The sequence below is a fragment of the Acanthopagrus latus genome, chromosome 23, assembly GCF_904848185.1.
Source record: "Acanthopagrus latus isolate v.2019 chromosome 23, fAcaLat1.1, whole genome shotgun sequence".
NCBI classification, from domain to species: domain Eukaryota; kingdom Metazoa; phylum Chordata; class Actinopteri; order Spariformes; family Sparidae; genus Acanthopagrus; species Acanthopagrus latus.
In genome coordinates, this window is record NC_051061.1 from 18,369,061 (window position 1) to 18,392,013 (window position 22,953).

At 43.2% G+C, this 22,953-nt stretch overlaps 1 protein-coding gene across 1 annotated transcript; it reads right to left on the reverse strand.

Moving 5' to 3' along the window:
- Nucleotides 1–133: 133 nt before the first annotated feature.
- On the reverse strand, nucleotides 134–21,687 carry cntnap1 (contactin associated protein 1). The gene is made up of 24 exons (XM_037090241.1): nucleotides 20,947–21,687; nucleotides 16,388–16,489; nucleotides 15,322–15,515; nucleotides 14,879–15,032; nucleotides 14,278–14,481; nucleotides 13,774–13,958; nucleotides 13,339–13,488; nucleotides 12,971–13,232; nucleotides 12,529–12,678; nucleotides 12,262–12,436; nucleotides 11,762–11,868; nucleotides 11,529–11,651; nucleotides 10,993–11,196; nucleotides 10,238–10,394; nucleotides 10,031–10,158; nucleotides 9,761–9,934; nucleotides 9,445–9,663; nucleotides 9,082–9,321; nucleotides 8,728–8,967; nucleotides 8,411–8,538; nucleotides 7,732–7,825; nucleotides 7,283–7,513; nucleotides 7,144–7,188; nucleotides 134–3,615 (listed from the first exon to the last, which is right to left on the reverse strand). Exons 1-24 carry the CDS (start codon nucleotides 21,005–21,007, stop codon nucleotides 3,416–3,418), a joined length of 3,927 nt encoding a protein of 1,308 aa, XP_036946136.1. The 5' UTR covers nucleotides 21,008–21,687; the 3' UTR covers nucleotides 134–3,415.
- Between the last annotated feature and the right edge of the window lie 1,266 nt (nucleotides 21,688–22,953).

Consider the following 22,953-nt stretch of genomic DNA (forward strand, 5'->3'; position numbering starts at 1 on the left):
CCTTCCTCTGTCCAAATTTTTTTGCAAATCTATTCTGTAGTTTTTGTGTACTCCTGCTGACAAACCAACCAACGAATAAACAGACCAACACAACCTCCTTGTCGGGGGTAATAACACAAACACACAGCTTTAATTTTCCTTCAAGCTTCTTTTATTGAGGTGACAGTTTGGCCTTGATTTACACAGTAATGGTCATTTACAGTGAGAGTTTTACTAACAAAAATCGAGCGTACAGAAGAACAGAAGAAATCCTAAATTTCAGTGTGATCACAAACACAACTGTAATGATCGTTTCTGGTACTCGTTGCAGAAGGATTCAGTTTGACGGTGCAGAGAAGTCTAACCTGGTGTAACCTGCCTACTCCTCACTCCTGGTGCTTTAACGTCTGATTTGATACATGATATCCCTGTTGACAGGGTAGCTGCAGATTCATATGATGAGTGAAAAAGTCTTAATTCAGGCTAGCGTTTTTGTTTCATTTAGTTTTTTCATTATTAACTCATTCTGATGTCAAGATGAGCACTTTAAACATCTCACTGTGTGTGAAATCTGCAGATACCCTGCCTGAGCCAACAACAACCTGCTGACCTACTCCCTCTACTGGTCATTTCATCTTAATCCCTTTTATTCACTCCCTCGCCTTCATCATTAGAATGCAGGATGGACACTTTGGGAGTAGCTCAGCACAGATGCAGTGCGCCTGTCTTGTCCCTCGCAGACATGTTGATGCCTGAGCACTCGAAGCTTCATCCAGGCCTTTGCTTCTGTCTCGCTGTGCTACTGTTGGTGCACTACGACAGGTGAGTTGGCATCGGTGCACAGGTTTTGTGTTTTTAATGAGTCATTCTTTAACGTCTGCTGGTTGTATCTGGGTGGGCAAACTAGGAATACACAAACATCAAAACAACCAGTCAGTCACACATACACACGCTCCAGGGACCACGCATGATTAACTACGGTGAGTGGCAATGAAGTGACGATGCTAGGCGTCGAGTGTTTATAGTCCATTTACCAGTGAGTACAGTGAGGTGTATACATTTATATAATACATAAGTCGACTCTTTCCTAATAGGCAACAAAGCATATTTGACCCAAGTTTGTTGGCTTGCGCCTAATATGAACTTTGAGTGGTGATTGTCCGTTTAACAGAAAAACACAAACAACTCTTTCTGTCGATCACAAACCAACAGTTTCACTCTGCTTGCTCACTCTTCATCACCATTCATCTCCTCACAGCAGTCTTAAAAATATAGTTTTGGCCGAATCTGTACATTTTCATACATTATTATCAAGTTGTTTTTTTTACATCATCTGTACATCCTTTCACTGTACAGTGTCGCACAGTTCTGCCCATCTGTAATGGAAGAAACCAACAACATGTTGAGTTTAGAGGTCTTTTCAGTGCTACAGACAGAACAGGGGCTGTACGTTTCTTTATCCTGAGCGTTCTTAAAAGCTACCTTGAGTGATTTTACGTTCAGAGCTGAGCGGCCCGCAGCGAGACCCTCGGCCCTCGCTGTGGGGTCCGCTCATACATTACAGAGTCAGAGGATTTACATTCAAAATACTCCATTCAACTGTTTTTTTAAATTGTTTCATATAAACCATAGGAATTAATGGAAAAAAAAGTCGCTTAACACATTATTCGTATATTCACGTATACACTCGTTACATCCTACTCGCTATTATTGTGCACCTGCAAATTAAACCGAGACATAAACGTTATTGGTGGCTGAGAAAAAAGCTTGTATTATTGCATGTTACTGCAAAGTGCGCTCATGCTCTACAAATGCATAGCTAATATGTGAGAAATGTTTCACTTTTTTCCTATTTTTTCCACATACACAATAGTGCTTTAGTGTCAAGGTGAGTGATGGAAGCTCTAAGCTTTGGTTGCACCACACGTCGAACGAAACTTCGTCCTTTCCAGAGGAGGAAATGTCATCGGACTACGGGTGGAGTTTTTTTTTTTTTAAACTTTCCACTGAAAGCGGCTAAACAAGCAGCAGCAGCGGTGACAGCGTGGTCGGCTACTGTCCTACAGCATTATGCAAAAATATTTTCGAGCAATATGAGTTGGAAGTAAAAGATTAGCATTTTACACTCTTGTGGTCCTCTGTACATATGTTATTGTGTGTGTGTGTGTGTGTGTGTGTGTGCGCGCACACATGTGTGTTTGTATGCTTCTCCACATGGCCGTTCGGGAGCAGCTGTTTCCTGAAAGATGCTTATTACTGAGGATGGAAGGATCGTGAGAAGGCTGAAATTTCTGTGATACCGTCGCTGGAAGATGTCTGCTGGGTCAGACACACTGTAGCACCGAGCTGTTGGCAGCTGGACCGTAATATATGTATATATATATATGTATCTATATAAGCAACCAGAAGTAAGACAGAAGGGATGAGAACGTGGAAAAAACTTCAGGTCTTCCTGTCCCTCAGCGAGCTTCATCACCTCAACTTTTGTTTTTAATTCCGCAGCACACCGACAGCCTGTTTGCTCTCACACTTACGAGGTACATAATCATCACACTCTCATTTCCCCCGTAGCTGAGAGAGTGAAGGGAATCTGAGCGTACTGTGATCGGCAAAGCTATCTACTGACACTATGGCGATTCTGAACCACTTACATGTGCCATTCTGTATAGGTAATGCACTGTTATAGGCTGCAATACAACAAATATAAGGGTATATACCTTTTACAATCTTTATATGCGTCGTCTCAAAGCTTAACATCTCAAAGCTCCATGCTTGTTCTCTCGTCTGTTGGTTGTTTTTAATCATGAACACCAGTTTTGCTTCGTCGCTCTGGATTTGGGTCGCACTGGTTTTGCGTTTTCTCAGATGTGCTCTGGGCGATTGTGTCAAAAGTTAGCTCCATGAGAGACTGTCATCAAAAGGTATGTTCTAGATGGCAATAAATCTATACAGTAGGATATTGGTAGCTTCAGTCGGTCTCAAAAATGGCTCAGGAAAACAAAATCAATCAATAAAAATTCTGAATACTTGAAACTGACGTTCCAGCTAGAATTAAACATCCCTTAAAATCCTCTCCCCGCCCTGTCTAATCTAAACCCTATCTGAATAAGCTGTTATGGTTCCCTCAGGTCAAGCTTGCTCAGATGAGGCACTTCAGTATTTCACCCTGCATTACAGTGTGAGACTTGTTGGCTACTCACGCAACATGGGGATCGATGTGAACTTTAAACCCTTTTACCAAAATACGGACTATGTTGAGCACCGGGCATCGGATCCAATCTCAAGCGGAGAAAGAAACGCAAACCAAAATGTGAAAAAAAAAAAAAAAAAAGAATTAGAAAAACTTAACAACAGGTATCTGTGGTTGTTGTAAGTGTTTTAACCCCCTCCCCAACCCTCAGTCATACCCCACCCGCTGCCCCAAAGTCCTGTGATGCTAGTCGCTCCTGAACTCCTCTTCAATTTCTGGGAGGTTCTTCTTTTCTCTCCTCAGGGTCTCGGTCAGCGGCCTGGCGCTGCTCGGCGACTCCAGGTTCTTGGGCTCGTTGGTGCGGTAGCTGCCCTTTTGCTGATACGCGTACACATAGATGCTGTACAGACCTCCGAAGAGCAGCAGCAGCGCCAGGATGACAATGACTGAAAGGATAAAAATAGCACAATCAGAATTCATCCGCGATGCAAGAGGAGGAAGAGAGACATGCTCCCAGAAATACTGATGAGGAGCAGGCTTCGTTTGACTGAATATTTGATGCAACATTATTACATCATTTGAGCCATCTGGTGAATTTAGGGCTGATAATATCTATATTGATTAAGCCCAGTCCAAAAAACCTCCTTCCAAGTTTCTAACAGGAAGTCAGTCCAAAGTACAGCTACATCAGTAATGTCTATTTTCCCTGAATGCTGTATTCTGTATTTCTGCAACATCTTTGTGGGGCTATGTGCTTTGGCATTTAGCATGTATTATAAGACAGTGAGGCACAAAAAGAAAAGAAAAGAAAAGGAGACCGAAGAGCAGCAGTATTGCAACAGCAAGGGAGAACATGTGCACATTAAAGACAGGAAAACAATCAGTGAGAATGCTTAACAGAAAAAATAAATATCCTGGGGTCGATTTTAATTAACTTACTGTGAGTGCACGTTACAGAATACCACATAAGCGTTTCCATATTCAATCATTTTTTTGTTTATAAATATTGGCCAGACTTACAAAAGGCTCTCTGGACAGGAAGGAGATTGTTGTCTTGTGGCCTGAGAGGTCTTTAGAGCATTATCTGATAAACTGCTGAAGCTGGCAGACTAAAGAGCAGGATGATTGTGCTCTCTGATCTTTTTGTCCTGGAGGGTTTCGCATTCTGCTGTAGTTTTTTAATCAGCTGCCATCTATAAGAATTTTTCAGACCTCTTGAAGAGGACAAATGACAAAGACGGGCGTGAGTTTTTGCCACCAGACTGGAACGTTTTCTCAGATGGTAAAAGATGATGTGATTTTTAAAGGTCACGTCAGCATCAGGAAGAAAAGACCAGAACTCTTAAGCATTCACAGACCAGCTGCCCGTGAGCTTCGGCACCTCCAACCACAGTTATTGTCCAGTCGCTCAAGCCGTTGCTTTGCAACAAAGGGAAGGGAAGAATTAATGTTCCCCCTCACGCTTGCTTGGGTTTCCTGTCACAGTCCAACAAAAGCAGGTCGGGTGAACTGCTGCCTGCAGGTGTGTGTTTGTTTGTCAGTCACTGTGTTGCTACTGTGTAATGGACTGGCAAAAAGCTGGTGTGTCCTGCGCATCGCTTTGTTGCTGTTCTGAAAAAAACATTATAAATGTTGCTCCATGACCGCCACTGCAACTGACCATCGTGTTTGAAATGTCATCGCTTTGCAAAAGGGTGTATTTTAAAGCCAAGCCAAGAAAAGAAAACTGAACAGCTGATTCAGTCGATTCAAAGATGACCCACGACACTCAAGGACAGGACCGGTAAGGATCATATCTTTAACGGTGCAGTACGTAATTGCACTAGGTTATGTCTTTGTATCACTTCAGGTTCTTCTCATATGGGGCAATAGCTGAAAAGGCAGCGTTAGTTGCTGGTTGGCGAAGTGAAGTTTGACTAGTAGAAGCAGTGGGGCTGCTCTGTTGGCTACTTGCAGGGTGAATGATGCTAGCATGATAGTGCAAACTGATGCTTTCCGAGTTCTGTTTGGGTCGGTGCCTGTTGAAATGATGGAACAGGTTAGTTGTTCGCTGACACATTTTGCACTTAATGCTGGTCTGTCAGACTTTAGATGGGAGAACTGTTTCCAAATAAGCAAAGTGGTGTGACCTTTCTTTGGTTCAATTTTTTCGTCTTTGTCAGTTTCCTCGCAATCTGGGTCCGTGGCTTACCCAGACTCTGCTATTGTGCTTTTCAAATATGTTGCCGGTCACAAGGTAGAGCCAACTGATGTTTTTTGTTGGGGCAATAACAATTTTCAAAATGAAAATTGAAAATAAATGGAAAATAATAAGTGAACTATGAAAGTGTAAGTGTAAAAATAATAGTTCAGTCACAATGGTTCGCTCCAGATGCAGACTTTGTGGCTTTTTGGTCTAAATGTCGGTCCTGGAATAACACGATGTCATCAACCTCTCTGCTAATGCATGCTGGGAAACGCCACAGCCCCTCAGGTTCATATCCTCATAAATGGCTATAGAGAACGGATCGATGCTGCTGCGGGGAAATACTGCACTGAACGCAGAGCTGAGAGCAGTGAGGAAGCAAAACTGTTATTTAAAGTGCTGTTGTCTCAAGATAAATGAAGGAAAATAATACGTCTTCAATGTCGCCAGAATTTGTCCACCAGCATAAGGGGCTGTGATTATGTTTTATCAACGCCATTTAAAACAAGTGGTGTCATTTCTCAGTCGTAACCATTTTACGCAGAGCAATATATCAGACGGGGCCGGCGTCTGATAACCAGGGGGGACGATCACTGGGATGGCTGAGCAGTGCACAGATCTTAAATGACGTCCTGATGTGCTGCATTAGCATAATACTTTCTGAATCTGAATGATCTATTAAGCTAAAGCGTCTATCAATGATGAACAGTAAGCTTTGAGCCAAGCAGGCTAAATATAGCTGATCCGGTGGAGGTCTCAGACAGAGACGGGGCAGCGAGTCTCTGCTGCAGTTTAATCCTGAGACTCCAGCCTCTCCTGCTCAACAGGGGGACCTGCTCTAATTTTGTCCATCATCTGTAATACCGCGCTCCAAACTGCTGGTCTGGTCTCGGCATTCAACACGTCCCCCATTGTAATAAAGTGCAGAGTTATCGTTGGGATGAAATAGATGAGGAAGTATATTAAATATTGATGTTTCCCAGAAATCCATAGGTGGACAGAGAAAAACTCATTTGTCACACTTCGGACTCAGTTTTCGTGTTTTCATTTTGATGTTCTCATTTCTGTGTTGACAGCTTTTTGATGTAATGGTTCCATTATTTCCTCTCAAAGTGATGAATTACATTAACATTACTAACTAATGGCACAGGCAGCTTTCATAATTATAATTATACTGTCATTTCCATTGTCTCTGCAATATGAGTTCAGGAAGTTTTTTTTATCATTAAGGGACTAGAGGCCTGTTATAAATGATCTATTTCAGGATACTGTATAAAAATAACATTTGAAAGTGACTGACTTTTCTAATATTAGTTTATAAACTGTTTCTTGATCCAGTCTACTTTCATTTCACTCATATACTGAAGTGGATTAAAAAGATAATCTGATCTTCTTTATCATGATAATAAAGCATGAGACGTGTCTGGCTGTTTCAGTTTTCTATAAGTATGTTTTGTCCCACATGTAATATATTTGAGCCTGCAGTCAGACGCTTGAATAAACACTCAAAAGCCCACGTTGGACTCTGACAACCCTGCTCTAATTTGGGATTAGAGGATTTTAGGAAAAAAAGGAGAGAGAGTTTCAAACGCCTGATTTGTGTCATCTGGGACAGGAGGGAAATAAAACAGAGGCGAGGGAGAGGAGTGGTGCTTCAAAGTTGACTGAGTAAACTGCTAAATGTCACATTACTGATCTAATTTTTGACCGCAGCCTTTAAGAAACACGGCAGATATGCAGTGTTTTTGTATACAGTGGAACGTCTCAAGAGAAAAGCATTCAGTCTTACCTGTTATCCAAAATAGTCCTAGGTCATCATGGATATAAAAATACTCTGAAATGAAGAGGTACACAAGTAAGTAGATGAACACAGTAATAGTAATATTTCTCTTTTTATACTGATGCATTATGGGACTATATAAACTCACCTATGCCAGTAAACCACGGGTCTACCTCCCACGGTACGTAACCCAGGAGAGGAGGGAAGGCGCCACAGTTGGACTCAGAGACGTAGCCTTGTGTCGTCACCGGAGGGTCCGTTTCGTTCGGGCGGAAGAAGGCCTTTAAAGGAGCGTAGACGTTGTATCTCACCCCGGATATGCAGCCGATGAAGCCTGGAGCGTTGTGCCTCTGGATGTCATAGTCGATGTCACCGACCTCTGGAAGAGCAGGAAGAAAGTTTCCCATGTAAAATATGAAATGGTTGTTTATTTAATAAGATCCAAATTAGCTGAGCTCTAATCCCTAGTTAGTCCTAATGGGAACATGAAATAACAACAATGTACACATCTTGCAATCTGTTTGATGCTGTAACTGGCAGCAAATAAATACTTCAGGCTACGTGTTGTCATCAGCAAGTGGTAAATAAAATATTTACCCATCACTCTGCCCAAGAACATGGATTTTGGAGAATCAAATCTGGCATCCTCCACCAAGGTTATCTTTTCCACGATAGGCTCCATGTAATCCACCTGCGGAAGAGGCAAGATTTTAAAATAAAATATATGCTAAATATTTAAAGGAAGGGAATTCATTTAAAAAAGACAGCTAAGTAATAAAACACTTCTGCAGAAATTTGGAACAGCGCTTATTCGCTCTCCACACTGAGAGTCAGATGAGATTAAAACTACCATGAGCATGCTAAATATGAAGCTACAGCTTGCTAATTTAGCCTGGAGACAAAAGGAAACAAAGGTCACAAAAAAAGAACTTGTTTCTTCTAGATCCGAACTAGTTTCCAGTGTTTCCAGTCTTTATGCTCAGCTCAGCTAACTGCCTACAGGCTCCAGCTACTCATGGTATGAATGTGATATCAGTCTTCTTATCTAACATAGCATATTGTTAAATATGTCAAACCATTCCTGTAGGATGTGTTGGAATGCTCTGATCTTTCTACATCAGAGAGGTTTGTTACTTGCCCATTGTATTATCTATTAGTCTATGTTTCCTCAAGACATAATGCATCACTTCTGTGAGATTATAAATACATCCCACAGAATAAAAAACGACAAACCACAAATCAGAGTCTACACGGTGACAGCAGTGGGAGCATGAACCTGTGTTTTGATGGTTCTGTTGTGTCTGGTTATGTTGATATAGTGGGGGTATCCATCTGCCAGGTTCCGGTGCGTCAGCTGGTACTTGTGTGTTATGAGCCCCAGTTTATACCGCAGATCCACACTTCCTGTGGGGATAAAAGGACTCAGTGACATCAACCACATGTACTGTTTGTGATATAAGCATTACATCATCTACTGAGGTCATTTCAATGAGATTCTGCAGATCTAATCTGTGGATAAAATACATCTGCTCCCTTACTAATGCGATTCTGCTACACAAATTCTAGATTTCGTGTTTCTGAGCTTCTCCTTACCGTCAGTCTTGAGGATGACAGCGATGTAGTCTTGGACAAAGGAGCTGATGTAGAGCAACACGGCTGGCGTGTGAACCGTGCTGAAGCTGAACTCTATGTCATCCGCTGTGTCGTTGTAGCCGAGGCTGAAGTTGTCGTAGTGCGGGTCGATCCAGTTGGCCCACGCCGCTTCGTCTGATATAGGCTTCTTTCGTATGTTGTATCTCAGCCAGGAGCCAATCTCAAAGTAAGCACCGATGTCTGAGAAAAGATCATTGTGGGGTTACAGCAGTTTCAAAGTGAAGCTGCCACTTACTTTTTGTCAAGCTTCGTCAAGCTTTGAAAAAACTCTAACAAAAAAATGCATGAACTCACCTTTATGGCAGTAGAAGCCATCAAAAGCTGTGTTGTTACAGTCACAAGTGTAGGAAGCGTAGCCCTCTATGCACTGGCCGTCGTTTCGACATGGTATGGTAGCATTGAGACACTGTCCAGTGCAGTTCCTTCTTATACCCTGTTCTTCATTTACTTTTCCCTCCAGATCAAGAGGAACACCGTTCATTCGTAACCCTCGAAGACAACCCAAGAATGGTCTCAGTGTGCGGTTTGCGGCACCTAATACAAAGAATATTTTCATCAGTGGTAATTCACTTTTTAGATTCATCGTTCATATTAAGTGAACTATATGTCATGCAAGGTTTGACTTAGAAATTTCCAAGTTTACCTCAAGGCACCTACCTACTAGGAGAGGATGTGTAAACTGCATGGTGACAAAGGTCTGACCTGGGAAACGCGTAACAGCCCAAGGCTGATAATCAACTTTGATCCGGGCCAGTTTTACATTAATTTCGGCTTGAACAAAGTGCCACTCATTGTCATTGAGCGGCACAGGGGATTTCAGCGTCGCATTGATGATGCCATCACCGACCATAAATAGAAACACAAGGTTATGGGTGGCTGTAAGAAGAAAGAAGACGTAAAAAGCAAAAATGAAAAAACCTCCAGTAATTCTTACTGAAATATCCAAAGTGTATATGCGGATGAGTCAACTCACTATTCAGCTCTATCCGTATGAAATTTCGAAGTTGATCATCAGAGTTCTCCAAGAAGACGCCATGGTCTCGATAGGTTTTGAAGTGGAATGAGATGTCAGCACTGGAGCCAGGCCTGAAGGTGGGGAAGGTTATGTAGGTGGGCTTGACGAAGGCAATGGTGTTCCAGATGTTTCCTGTGGAAAACGTTGAAATACAAAGTATAGATACAAAGAGAGAAAAACAACTCCTCCGCCTCCAACATCAATGAACGGTGTGATATTTAAGCTCACTGTCGCCGTGGCAGCGAAGGGGCCCAATGGTGAACTGTGCCTCTGAGCCGGTCCTGTTGGTGTCCCCGACCACCACCCTCCTCACAGGCAGATGGTCTCTGAAGTCCAAGTAGCCTTTATCTGTGTACCTGAAAAGCCAAAGTGAAGATGCTGAGACTTCATCGTCATTGTTACAGACTAAACCTGCTCATTGTATTTTTCTCTCACCATTGTCGATAGTCAGCATCGCAGTTGCACTGAAACTTGGGGTCGGTGCAGGTTTGGTTGATGGCGCAGCCGCACTTCTGGACCTCTCTGAATGTTCCACCCCAGTAATAGTGACTAATATTGTCACGACCAATCCAGTAACCAAAAGGTCTTCCATCTGTTTTAAAAATGAAATGGTACATTTAAATGCAGTTTGTAACATCTGTAGCTATGGGTAAAATTTTATTGCGGAAGAGGATAAAAACACTTGATCGTTATGAATTTCCATTATCAGGATAATCAAGAACTTTGAAAATCTTCAATATCCTAAAATGAGCGATTTAAACAAGCTGTCTAATTCACCTATATTGATTCCCTGATTTATTTCAAACTACCACAAGGGGGAGTAATTAGTTGGCTTCCCCACTGGGGATTCCAAACTAAAGAATGACATGGAGATGAGATGCTCAACATTTATTTAATGTTTACTCATCAGGACCTTATGTATGTATATTGTTTGGTTGTTTTTCACTTAATGAACATCCTGTGATGCAAAACAAGGTTCTTGTTTCTTCCCCAAAAATAAGGCAGAGTGAGATTTGATTGTCAGTATTTTTTAGTTGCATTTCTCTTTCATTGTTGGAAACATCTGGGATGATGCAAGTGCACAACTCAACAAAATATATAACACAACTGTGGTTGTTTTTAGACATTTTGTTGCGTAAACGTTTCCGTTAGCACACTGCTAACTTAATAAACTACCTGGTCCTACTTACTGGGTGTGTTGAGAAGACGGGACTTGTAGCAGGAGTAGTCGATCCACTGCTCACAGTAGATGGAAGTGTTAGCGAGGGCAGAGACTTCATCCCAGGAGGCGTTCCAGTAGTTGACATCTCCAATATAGGGCCGGTCTATTGAACTCCCAGTCACCTTGGTGCCATCCATTCGGTCATGCGAAATCACTGTCCAAGCTTTGTATGCTGTGACGAGTCACGACAGATATGGGTCACAGTTATTAATAATGAAAAAGGGAGACAGAATGAAATGTGATTCATGATGTCGTATAAGAATGTCAATAAAAAGGTTAGAGACGGAGGTCTAGTTCAAACACAGACATAGAGGCACAAACAAAAACAGCTTGCCCAGGCTCGTTTTATAAACCCTTTAAGAACACATGGGATTTCAGCACGTCTCATTACATATCATCGACAATTCACCTTCTAACTTTTCATTAACAGCCCGCAGAGAATCCAACTAATACTAAACATGTTGCTGACGAAGCCGATTCTTACCCATGACAGTGATTACTTACACTTCATTTTGCAGTACACCTCGAACGGCTTCAGCGGTCCACTGAGATCAGGATCGATGGTGTAGTTTCCAGACCAGTACTTTCCACTGAGTCTGTATGCTTCACACGATTCTTTATAAACCGCTGTTCGAGAAGCCAGATGAGTCATTTGTTATTATGAGGAAAACACGAAGAGTGGGCCAAGTGCTGTTAGCTGTAAAGAAACATCTATTAAGGTGATAAGAAGCACTTACACATGTGACACACTTCTCCTTTATAGCCCGTGTTTTCACACAGACAGATAAAGTCATCCCAGGACTGGATGCATCTGCCTTCATGTTCACATGGATTTGGAGAACATCTGTAGACAAAAGATATTCTTATACTGAGTATTTTGATGTAACAACGTGAGGCTGATGCATCGGTGTAACTCTCTATTTTCTGTGTTATTTGTATATTGTTTAGAGCCCTTAGATACGAGGTGAGCCATTCAGAAGCTGTCACTTAGAATTCAAATGTAAATTCTTTATAAATATCTTCAGTATGATCCCAATGCTCCACCATAAAAGTGTTAAAATGATCAAGAAAAAAATGAATCATAATAAGAATGGGTGTACTTATCAAAGACAATGACTATAATTAGACACTGTCGTTGAGAAGATCATTTCGAAGTCCTGTAAATGTCTGTTGGTATTAATGAAATTACATGTGGATGCTTTCTGACACATATTTTAAACAGGGAGATATTTCTTACCTGTCAGTGATGCCACATGTGCCCAACAACAGCTCAGCATAGCGGCCCCACTGTCGCTGCAGAATGATATCGATATCAAGCTGTTCATTGTCTATGAATATATGCTGCATGCAACCATGGAAGCGGTTCAGCTTGGTCTCGCACTTCTGAATAGTGTTATTGGTTTTTGGACAACCTGCGAAGGAGGATGCAAAAATGCGTGAGTAGAACAGTCCGAAGTTGTCCGAGGAGTTGATTTCAGGTTTCTGTTTTAAATCATCCGCTCACCTCCGAAAAAGTAGCGGTCTCCCGTCCGAATTGTGAAAGGGTTGGTGATCTTCAGCGGGGACCCCTCCTCCTCATCAATCGTGAGTGTCAGCAGGTTGTCTCTGGCTGCCAAGTCCACTGAATGCCAGTAGCCGTCATTTAGCCTGTATCCTAGAGATTGGAGAGATGCCTGTCATGCAGCGTTACTACAATCAGATTCAGCGCAGAGATCACACAGTGCATCCAGAACTGGTCTGTCAAGCTTTGGATTTCAATACAGGGCAAAGCACCAAGGAACATAGAGCCTAGAGTCCTTAAACTCTGATAAATCAATAAATTTGTGTTAAAGTTTGTATAGTGCAGCACCACAAGATGCATAGTGGTGACGTTGAAGTCATGCAACTGCATTTTCATAGGTGTACTATGCATCAAAATCTTGTCTGTCATACATCACAATGCCCACCTGCAGCAAACTGGAGTTTCTTCTTGCCGGGCTGGAATATAGTGACGTTGATCTGTCCCTCACTCAGGCCCAGCTCAAGGGCGCCCAGGTCATCCGCAAACCGCGTGAACATCAGCAGCCCCGTGTAGTCCCACGAGCGGAACTTGAACTTGACAAACATACGAGGCTTCCTGAAGAAGCCCGGGACCTGCAGGTAGTTGTTGGGCCCGGCGAAAGTCATCGGTTTGAGCAGAATGTCTCTGCAGGCATAGTGCATCTTTTTCTGCGGGGATCAAACACAAAGAAGACCTTATCAGTAACAGACAATGAAAACAGACACAGCGATGTTATCACAGGAAAACCATGTGATGTTTTGTGTGAAGCCGCACCTTTCGTGGGATGCGGATTTCAGGCTCTTCTCTCTGAGCCATGTTGATGATGTTGATGCCATTGATAAAGACGTTTTCAAGGCAGCCCCGGAAATTTGGTGTGGTGGGCAGGTGAGGCAAATTTTGCTCTATGACACCTCCAACATATAACTAGGAGAAACAGATGAACGCACTCAATCGTCATTTACCGGGAAACTAAATTCACATTGTAAATAAACATAAAAGTAAGAATTGAGCATTCATCTTAGCTCATTAGCTGGCTTGTAATGGATTAAAGGGATTACAAGTTGCCCTCAAGGTGCAAATTAAAATGCATTTAGAAGTCTCTCCCAAAGAAACATTCAGTGAATGTAAAGAGCATTTCCTTTGATTATCTGAGCTGTCAGTCTACATGTGATACTACAGTAATTACACACACATAGACATGACCAGTACCTGCGTATCCAGATCCAGATGTGTGAACTCTCCCTTGCAGATGCCCGTCACAGTCTGACTGTCCACTGTGAAGTTCACCTGTCGCCCAAAGCGCTTGATGGTGACATAGTGCCAGTGTAGATTATCGAGAAGGCTGCCAGCAGTCAGTGTGATTCGACCATCAACCTTGTGTATTATACTGCTTCCTGAAAACAGACACAGGGGACAGGGGGAAGTGTCACGAAATATTAGTGCTCAGAGAGAATATGCTGAATTATTACAGTCAACAATCTAACCAGCGATGCTGAGATCTCCCCCTCAGACAACTTGGCTTTATTTCAGGATTGAGAAAAGCCTGCTTCTATCTGAGATTGATGCCACTGTCAATATTTTCTCTACAACAAGACCCCTTCCACAAATTGCATCGTTACATCTTGTAACCCTGCAGAACTGTCTTCATAAATAAAGGCGCATAAAAAATATTCTCAGCTGTATTCATCCAACACACATGTACTTCGGCTGTACCTAGGCTGATGTGCAGGTAAAGACGGCCTCGCTTGAGCTCCAGGGTGAAGAGATCTCCTTGGATCCCCTCACTGTGCAGCAGCAAGCCATCCTGCTCCAGAGTCTTGAAGTTTATGGCGATATGATCCTGAAGTGTACGGGATCTCTTTTCCGGGAACGTGTACACCACTGAGTCGTCACCATTGTACTGTAGCACATAGGAATCTGCAGAGAACATTTTCAAAACATATTCAATTTTTCCGAAAAATCACTTCAGAGGATTTAGATTTAAGATTAGTTAGATTTTTTATGTGAGGTGTACATGCGGATATACAGTCTTATGTAGCACTTAGTGAGGTTTTAAGGATTACATGAGTAAATGACACATAGCACATCTCCTTGAGCTCTTCAAATGTGTTGGCATTCGCTCTGATCTTCCTAAGTATGAATCAGGTGATACTGAGCTTAGTCATTTATTAACTAAGAACATATTGTTGCATATCTGGCACTTACATTTAGTGGCATATTACCAAATATGATTAAGCACTGTAAAAAAAAAGTCCCTGGATGTGAATCAGAGGCAGTAAATCCCTGTGGAGCCTCATCCGTCAGTCATTTTTACCATAAGAGCAGCCAAACAGCTCCAGCCTCACACCGATCTTCCCTCCGTTCTCTGTGTTCCACGCCAGAGGAAGCAGACGGATGTGTTTGGCAGTAAAGGCGTAATGGAAGACATTCCTCTTCACCTGATAATAATTCCAGTTCCCAGGCAGCGTCTGCAAACAGATTACACCGAGTGAGCGAGCGGGGAGTTATTGAGTCACTGCAATGCTGTTAACGCCTTATTAAGGGGACTGAAGATGAACTGATGATGAGATTAGCTTTGTCAGTATTGAGAGAGATAATATGCTGCGCCGTCTTTGTTTCTCTCCCAGTGACAATGGGGTATAATGGAACACCCACTGACTGGAGAATCGGCTGTAAAGATTACGTTTGACCAGTTAATCCTCGCCTCATCCCTGTCATGGCCCTCATCAAGCCCCAAACATCAACACTGACACCTACAGAGTTTCCTCCTTTCATGATGTATGGCGTCCAGGAGTCCGGTCGGTCTCCGTACAGCAGGGTGTACTTGGTAACCCAGTCATATGAGTTGAAGGTGCCCTGGGTGGCGATGGCCCGCAGTCGATACTTCCTGCCCAGGTCTATCTGCAGCCATGGCTGTTTGTCCCGGGCAGACGGGGACCATCCGCTGCTGCCTGAGGGGGAGAGAGAGGATTTGGAAGTTACATATACAGTTCACAGTTATACTGTTCAACAGAGATTTAAAGCACGACTAAAGCAACTGTGACATCAACTGAACCTGTAATTTATGGCAATGCTTCTAAAATCCTGGTCAAATTTGGGGTGGGAATTTCAATGAGCGGGTGTTGTTTTTTCTGCTAGTGGCCATGCATTTAGATGCCAACTTATTTAGTTGAATAAAGCCAATTACTAATATTGGATCTATATCTGTGAGCTAATTAGATGGGAAGTTAGAAGATTGCCAAACTAAATTTACATAGTTGTGCTGTGCTCAAGTGAAAGTGGATTTTAAATATATAGTGTTTAAGAGTTTAAGGGCTCATCAAATCTGAGTGTGGCACAGTGTGGACTGGGCATCAAACTTTGATACTTTCATAGCTTGGATAGATCTTCCTCGATACTATATGATCTTGTCATTTGATGCCAAATTCTAGTATCTAAGGAGTTAATCTTATCAGTGTCAGTGAGCCAATAAGCACGCAGCATGCTTGTGTATGTGTCAAGATCCAATAGCGCTAGTGATTGGCTGTTTCTAGGCGTGCAGGAAAAAGACTGGCCACGAGACGGGGAATGTAATCTTTTGTCAAGACGGATTTGATAGAATTGTTCAAGGTAGTCTCAGTAATGAGTGATTGATGGGCATTTTGTCTTGTAAACCTCAGATGTGACTGATCAAATTAAATGAGTCTTAAAACCTAAAGAGACCAGAATCTATATTAGTGTTTTTTTCACGCTTCTGCTTCTCATGCCATGACAGGCGAATAGTAAGGTATGAATGGTCAACGGTGTGAAATCATGGATGAATTCAACACTACGATGAACTTACCATACAATTTGGCAAAATTGGCTGAGTAAAGAAAGTTATATCTGGAGGAGGCCAGGAAGGAGGAGGCATAGAGCCCGGAGATGAGCGGATCAACACATTCATCTGCAGGGATAATAAGAAAGACACCAAGGTCAGGAGTTATTAAGAGGGACTTCTTCTCACACATCACATTCAGAATAATACAGTTCTGAGCGACACAACAAAAGACTGTCACAGCTGCACAGCCTGATAAGACAAGACCGTTACGAGTTTAATTAGAGGCTGGTGCATGCCGGTTTGGACATAAAACGCTAATTCTGCTGGATCAGTTCAATTAAATCCAAAGCGTAGCACAAACACATTAAGTCTTTCTGCCGGTAAAGGTATACAAATAGCGAGGTCACACATCCATAATCCACACTCCCTAAATAGCCTCCTCATAATGTGCTGGACCAAACTGTCCTGACATCTGAGAGTGCAGCATCTTTGGTTGTCAATTTCTTCACAAGTCGAGTGGAACTCGCTGTAAAGAAGTACTGATGACGCACACTTTCCCTGAGATCAACCTGTTTTTTGAATGCCGTGCAGTTACACAACACCGCCTTCATATTTCAGGAGTTCAAAAATGGAATCTGGTCTTGTGTTGTTCACTGTTGCCAAGACAGAATAAAAGCGATGCAGCATCGCACTTATATCTTTGTGGGTGGGTGTGCCTGTTGGTGCTTGCATGTCTTTAGATTTCTGTGTAATTCCTTCAGAGTAAGTTTCATGGGCAGGAAAAGTCAGAGTGAAAATGAGGCTGTCGCTTTGTCGAGTCAAACTGCGATTCTGCATGTTATGGGGTTATGAGACTGATAGGGCCGTCACCCATCTGCCCACGGCTATTAAAACTGACCATAATTCTACCTAATCTTGCTTGTGTCACTGCTGAGGATAAATGCACGATGCCCTCACCTCGAGCTGCAAGAGAAACTCTGTCTCATATTAAGTGCCAAAGTATGCCTTTTAATACCCCCGGGAGATTTAATATAGATAGGCTCAAAATAGAGATGGATCTTGTTTTATTTGAAAAGGAAGCTATTCAGATACACAAGAAAATACGAATGTTTACTCTGGGTGTGCACAGTCCAACCTGACCTTCCTCTTCTTCCTCCCTTATATCACAAAAACCGTCTCCAAACATTTGGAGTTGTTTACTGCTAAACAGGAATCCTGGCATTGTAATCCCTGTTCTTACAGTCACAGAGGTCACAGAGCACTGGAGAAAAGGCTGGGAAACAGGAGACATTAGCAGAATTAGTATGCAGGCTGCAGATGGAGCAAGATGAGGAGAGTGCCACGCACAATCAAATTCAAAACAACTTTTTTCAAGTGATCACATCAAAAAGCGTTCATCCACTGCCTTTCACTACCTTAAATAACACATGACACACACACAAGCCATCATACAGCATGGATTTACCATTTTCTCCCTCAGTTAGTCACCAGAGTGTGAGATGTGTCACCTTTCATGCAAGGACACGCTGTACACTCAGGTGGAGGAAGCATGCTGAGCAAGGGAAAAGTGACCTTGACTTTCTGCCTCCATCAGCCTCCCTAAAAGCCTTCCTCACACTTCTATTTATCATACAGAAATCCCTCCTATGCTGCAGATGATCGATACACATCTCTGATGAGCCACGCCATTACTAAACTGTGGATCCATTTCCGAGTGATCCACTGGTCGGACGGCTATTCAAGCAAAAATATTTAGCAGCTTTGTGCAGCAGTTTCACAGGCAACTGCAAGTTCATTTGCAGCTAATGGCTTAATGTATATCGATTTGTTTTAAACCCTCTCTAAGTAGTTAAAGGAAACGAATTTGACTTTCAATTTGGGGAGCAGCTCCGTTCCCAGACTACAGAAGGTTAACCCAGGCCACTCTGACTGTCACGCACTCTACCCCACCACCCCACCACCCCCAAACCCCCACCCCACCACCCACCTATTCAGCGTCTTGCTTCATTTCCCTTACTCTGAGTCCTCGCTCTTTATCTCCATCCCAGCTCAGAAAAGCGTCCACTCTTCCCTGCTCTCTTGCGCATCACCCCATTACCTCATACTCTCCCTAATCATCATCTTGCTATTTTTTACTTCTCCACCTCTCTCTCCCCAAGTGGGCGTCGTCGTGTTGCAGTAGCTAAAGGCTAAGGCTGCGCAGAGCATCCAGTCACCAGGTTTTCACCCGTCTTCCCTGTGATCTTGCATCCCCTCCCTTCTCTGCACCACACAGAGCAGTCTCTCCCTCCATTTATCATCGCAGGGGCTGTGGGGAGCGGTGTGGCTGCGTAGAGCTCTAGCACCACACTTGCTGAATCATCAGTCTGCTGTAAGAGTAGGCTGCTCTGTCTGGACTGACACATCATTAACGCTGGTTACATACAGTATGCAGAGAGGCGCCTCCTCTCGTCGACCGTCACTTGCCGGTGATGCGTGGCAGCGGAGGACTCAGATGTGTGCAGCTGAATGCAGATGTCCACCAATATGATATCTTAAAACACCGCGAGGGGAATGAAGAGGTGGCATGGCATGTTCGGTTAAAGGGGTTTTAATAAATCATTCATGCCCAGGCAGGCATCACAGTGGGTGGTGTCTGACTTCAGCCAGGGACAAAAAAAAAAAGAAAAAACAAACAGTGCAGCCCCTCAAGTCACATGCAGATTGAAATTCAGATCTCAAACAGCTTCATTGGGATTCTCCTATGTTTACACAAAGAACATGTTCCTCTTCTGCAATATCAATTCGCCTCACATGGACCGAACACTCAGAATTTTCCAACCCAAACACGAACACTGAGTCTCAGCTCCACCCAGGGTCACAGTGCTCCTGGATCTGAGGCTCCATTTTAAACAGAAACACTTCCACACAGCACAACAATACAGTCGGCCTGCGAAAAAGCCCAATCAGGATCCGCTCCAAGCCGAGCCCACAGGCACCCACTCACTTGTTAGCATTCAGTGATCCTGTGAGGATTAAATGCTTCCACTCAATTCTCTCCTGTTCATTCACTTTTTTAATTCTCTTACCACCACCGCAAGACAGCAGCGTTCCCTCAGCAAGCAAACCATGAGAGAGGGAGCTTCTAGTAGTCAGCAGCAGCAGCATGACATAATGCAAACCATTTTTAATTATGAAAAACTTTATGAATTTTCAAATGATTACACAATGCCAGACCGGAATATCACCTCCCTATAATATCTTGACAGAGAAAGCTCAGAAAGGTGCATGAATTTGAAAGATTTACTCACATTAACAACGTGTTCATAGTGTAAACATGGATATGATTTTGTTTTTTATACAGAAAAAAAACTGGGTTATGTGCTATGTCTGAAGGTGCACTATGGAGTTTGGAGAAAGATATTCAAACTCAGTAAATTAATACTTTATAATATTAACAAAAATAAATAATACAAACTGGATGAATATCTCACAAGTTGTCCTCAAGGTAGCTTTTCTGTTTATAATTTATTTCCTAAAAACGACATAGTGCCCCTTTAATAATCCAAAATAAATAACCAACAGTACCATCTGACATTCCTAATGATCCAGGAGTTCCCTGACAAAGCATCTCTCCTCCCTGATCTCCCATTTAGATCAAAACTAATGAGTCATGCAGGGCGCTGTTATGGGGTTAATAAACAGTCAAGACCCTCTGAGGTCATCCCGACACTGACATCACGCACAGCGCGTATTAGTATGCATCTAAGCTGTTGGAGAGATCGCACATTTTCCCCAAAAACCAAACCTTAGCCCCCACCTCTGCCCAACTGAAACCCAGCACATGACCGCCTCACTGCTCCTGCAGTAATGGCTTCTCTGCCAGGTGCACTCGCCGCCCGTCGTGTGCAGCCTGCAGGGCTTTTTGCGGACAGGTGATGGGAACACAGGCTTCCCAAAAAAAAAAAAAAAAAAGTACTGCAGTGGGCTGGTCCCGCTCAGGACGCTGAGCCCTGCGCGCCCCAGCGCCACTTTATCAAGCTGGATTCTCGGCACCAACAACACACATTATCAAAGCGATTGGAGGATGATCACAGAAAGAAGTGAATATAGAACCTCGAGCAGCGTCGTGCTTTGCAAAGAAGTGGAGAGTTTGAAACGCACACGGTGCAGAAACTTGCGTGCCGGCTGAGAGGAGGCAAAGCACTGCAATGCAGACAGCTGAGCGCGGTGGGGATCGCCGTGCGCACCTTCTGCGGGACCGACGCCGCGTGCTCCTCCTGCTTGTATACTTTTTTTTTCTGTGTTATCCCACAAAACAATACCGCTATGAAAATTACAATAGCCGAGACAAGCAAGTGAAATGTGATGGTCCGTGTCTGGTTTTATCGCTGCCCTTCAAACATCCCAACAACCCCCCCAAGGCTACATTTGGCCCTCAAGTGGCATTTTACCACTTATCATCACCGATCATCCTGCAACTTTTATCTCAAGCAAAGCAATATGCAGATAAGGCATGTACACACACTTACACACTTGGACATATTTTCACACCACCCTAGCAGCCGATAACAGATGAACAGTTGCTGTTTCACAAGACTTACGTGATGAGCAATGTTGAAAACCCAAAAATAAGAGGCATATGCTCAGTATTTTGCAAGTCATCCTTCACTTAGGACACGTTTCTCCGCACAGGCTACGTTAATTGGATCGTAGATTGTTCTGCAGCATCCTCTCAACCCCCTTTAGGCCAACTTTAACTAGCGCAGCTCCAACTCCTCTTCCCGGGATCTCGGGCAGCCTCTACCGCAGCGGGGACGCGCATCGGATGCTAGTGATGATGCTGCGCTCCGCCGAGAGCGCGCACTTCTTTCTTTTATATTCCCTTTTTAAAAATGTTTTTTTAATTCACATGGCCGGCGTGTGATGCCGTGGCTCCCTGTGTGATAACTGTCGAGATATTTGCAAACGTGCTTTGTGGGCCGGGTCGGAGTGGGACTGTGACGGTCCCTCTGCAGGAATCCGGATGCGGACGAGGGGAAAACTTTTGCAGACAGCTGCAGATCGTTAGTATTTTCCCAGGACACTTGAAAATAATAGGAGGCTGTCTTCCAGTTTCCACACGAGTCTTCGTGTGATAATCTTCGAGTTTTAGAGATGGTCAAAAACAGTAACTTTACATCTGAGCTGTGAATTCAATCACAAATGCACTAAATATTCCTCTTCTCTTCTCTCCTGGCATCTCACATCGTCCTCTGGCACTCCTCTCTTGGCTGCCAGCTTCAGGAGTGAGGAGACGGTTGAGCAGTCTTTCTCTCCAGGAGCGCAGCTCTGCATTTGAACTCCAAAAAATAAAAAATAAATGGAAGTCCTGTATGTCTTGTATCAGCAAAGAGAAACCACAGAGGATGATAATGACAGCACAGCACACCAGCAGGCTGCACTGTTCTGCCTGTCTGACCTTGTGCAGGTACTCAGTTTATGCCAGTGCCTTCACAAACATGCCCAGAGCAGAACAGGTTACAGGATGATGATGCCAGCTGTGCCTGAATTCAGACTGCACGGACACACACACAAGCACACACACACACACAGGGAAGATGGGGGAGGGAGGAGACTGAGGGGGATTTGCAGCAATGGGTGGCACATTGACCACAACATAAAAAAGGCTTTGGGATTAAGAAGTGGGTTTATGGGACGGCTGTGTGTCAGTGATGATGCGAGAGATTGAATGCCTGGGCCAGCGTGGGATTTACCGTGTTTTCAATCAAATCAGACCGTCAGATTGTCAGATTGTAAGCTCCCCCGACGCTGAAAATACCATAAGAGTATAGAATTATATCTGCGGAGAGACGACAATGGAGAATGACATGGGGAAGAGTAAAGTAGGACATCAAATCAGCAGGGGAAACTGGACACAGATGTGGCCCGTGCACTGCAGGAATAGATTTGATGAGGTAATTTATCTCAATCACAGTGGAAATCAATGTATTCCTCAAGTGTGCTGGAAACTGCTGTGCAATCGTCCATATTGTTCCACAGATAAACCCACTCAAACAAGGTGCAAGGGCATTTTTTAAAGTTCATCACACATTAGTTTGTCATATTCTAAAGGTACAACAGCAAGAAAAATGTGATTATTTTATTTTAGACTATCACACAACACAAAACAAATATTATGTTCTCATAGCTGCTGTCCTGTTGTCTTCAGATAACATGTGCTGTTTACACAAACACATGCACAGCCTCTATATGAGCCTAGCTTATGAATGTGAGCGTTGTGGCCAGACGGTTGAATTACCATCTGTTTCCCCCTGTTGACCTTTTACATCTGACCTTATGGTTACCATAGAGACCAGATCCGAGCAGATGTATTAGGTTTTGATTGGGGTTAGATTAATCATCTCAGGCTTGATAAACTGATTAACAAGAGGCGGAATTTCCAGAAATATGTTATTCGCCAAACCTCATCCGACCAAAATGCGACCAAAATAAGTCCAGTCAGTCCTGCAGTCCTCTTATATGTATTAAGTGAGTAGTTATGTAAATTATGAGAAATATATCCATTTATTCACAGTGAAGGCTGACTTGTTTCAAACGAAGACAAAACT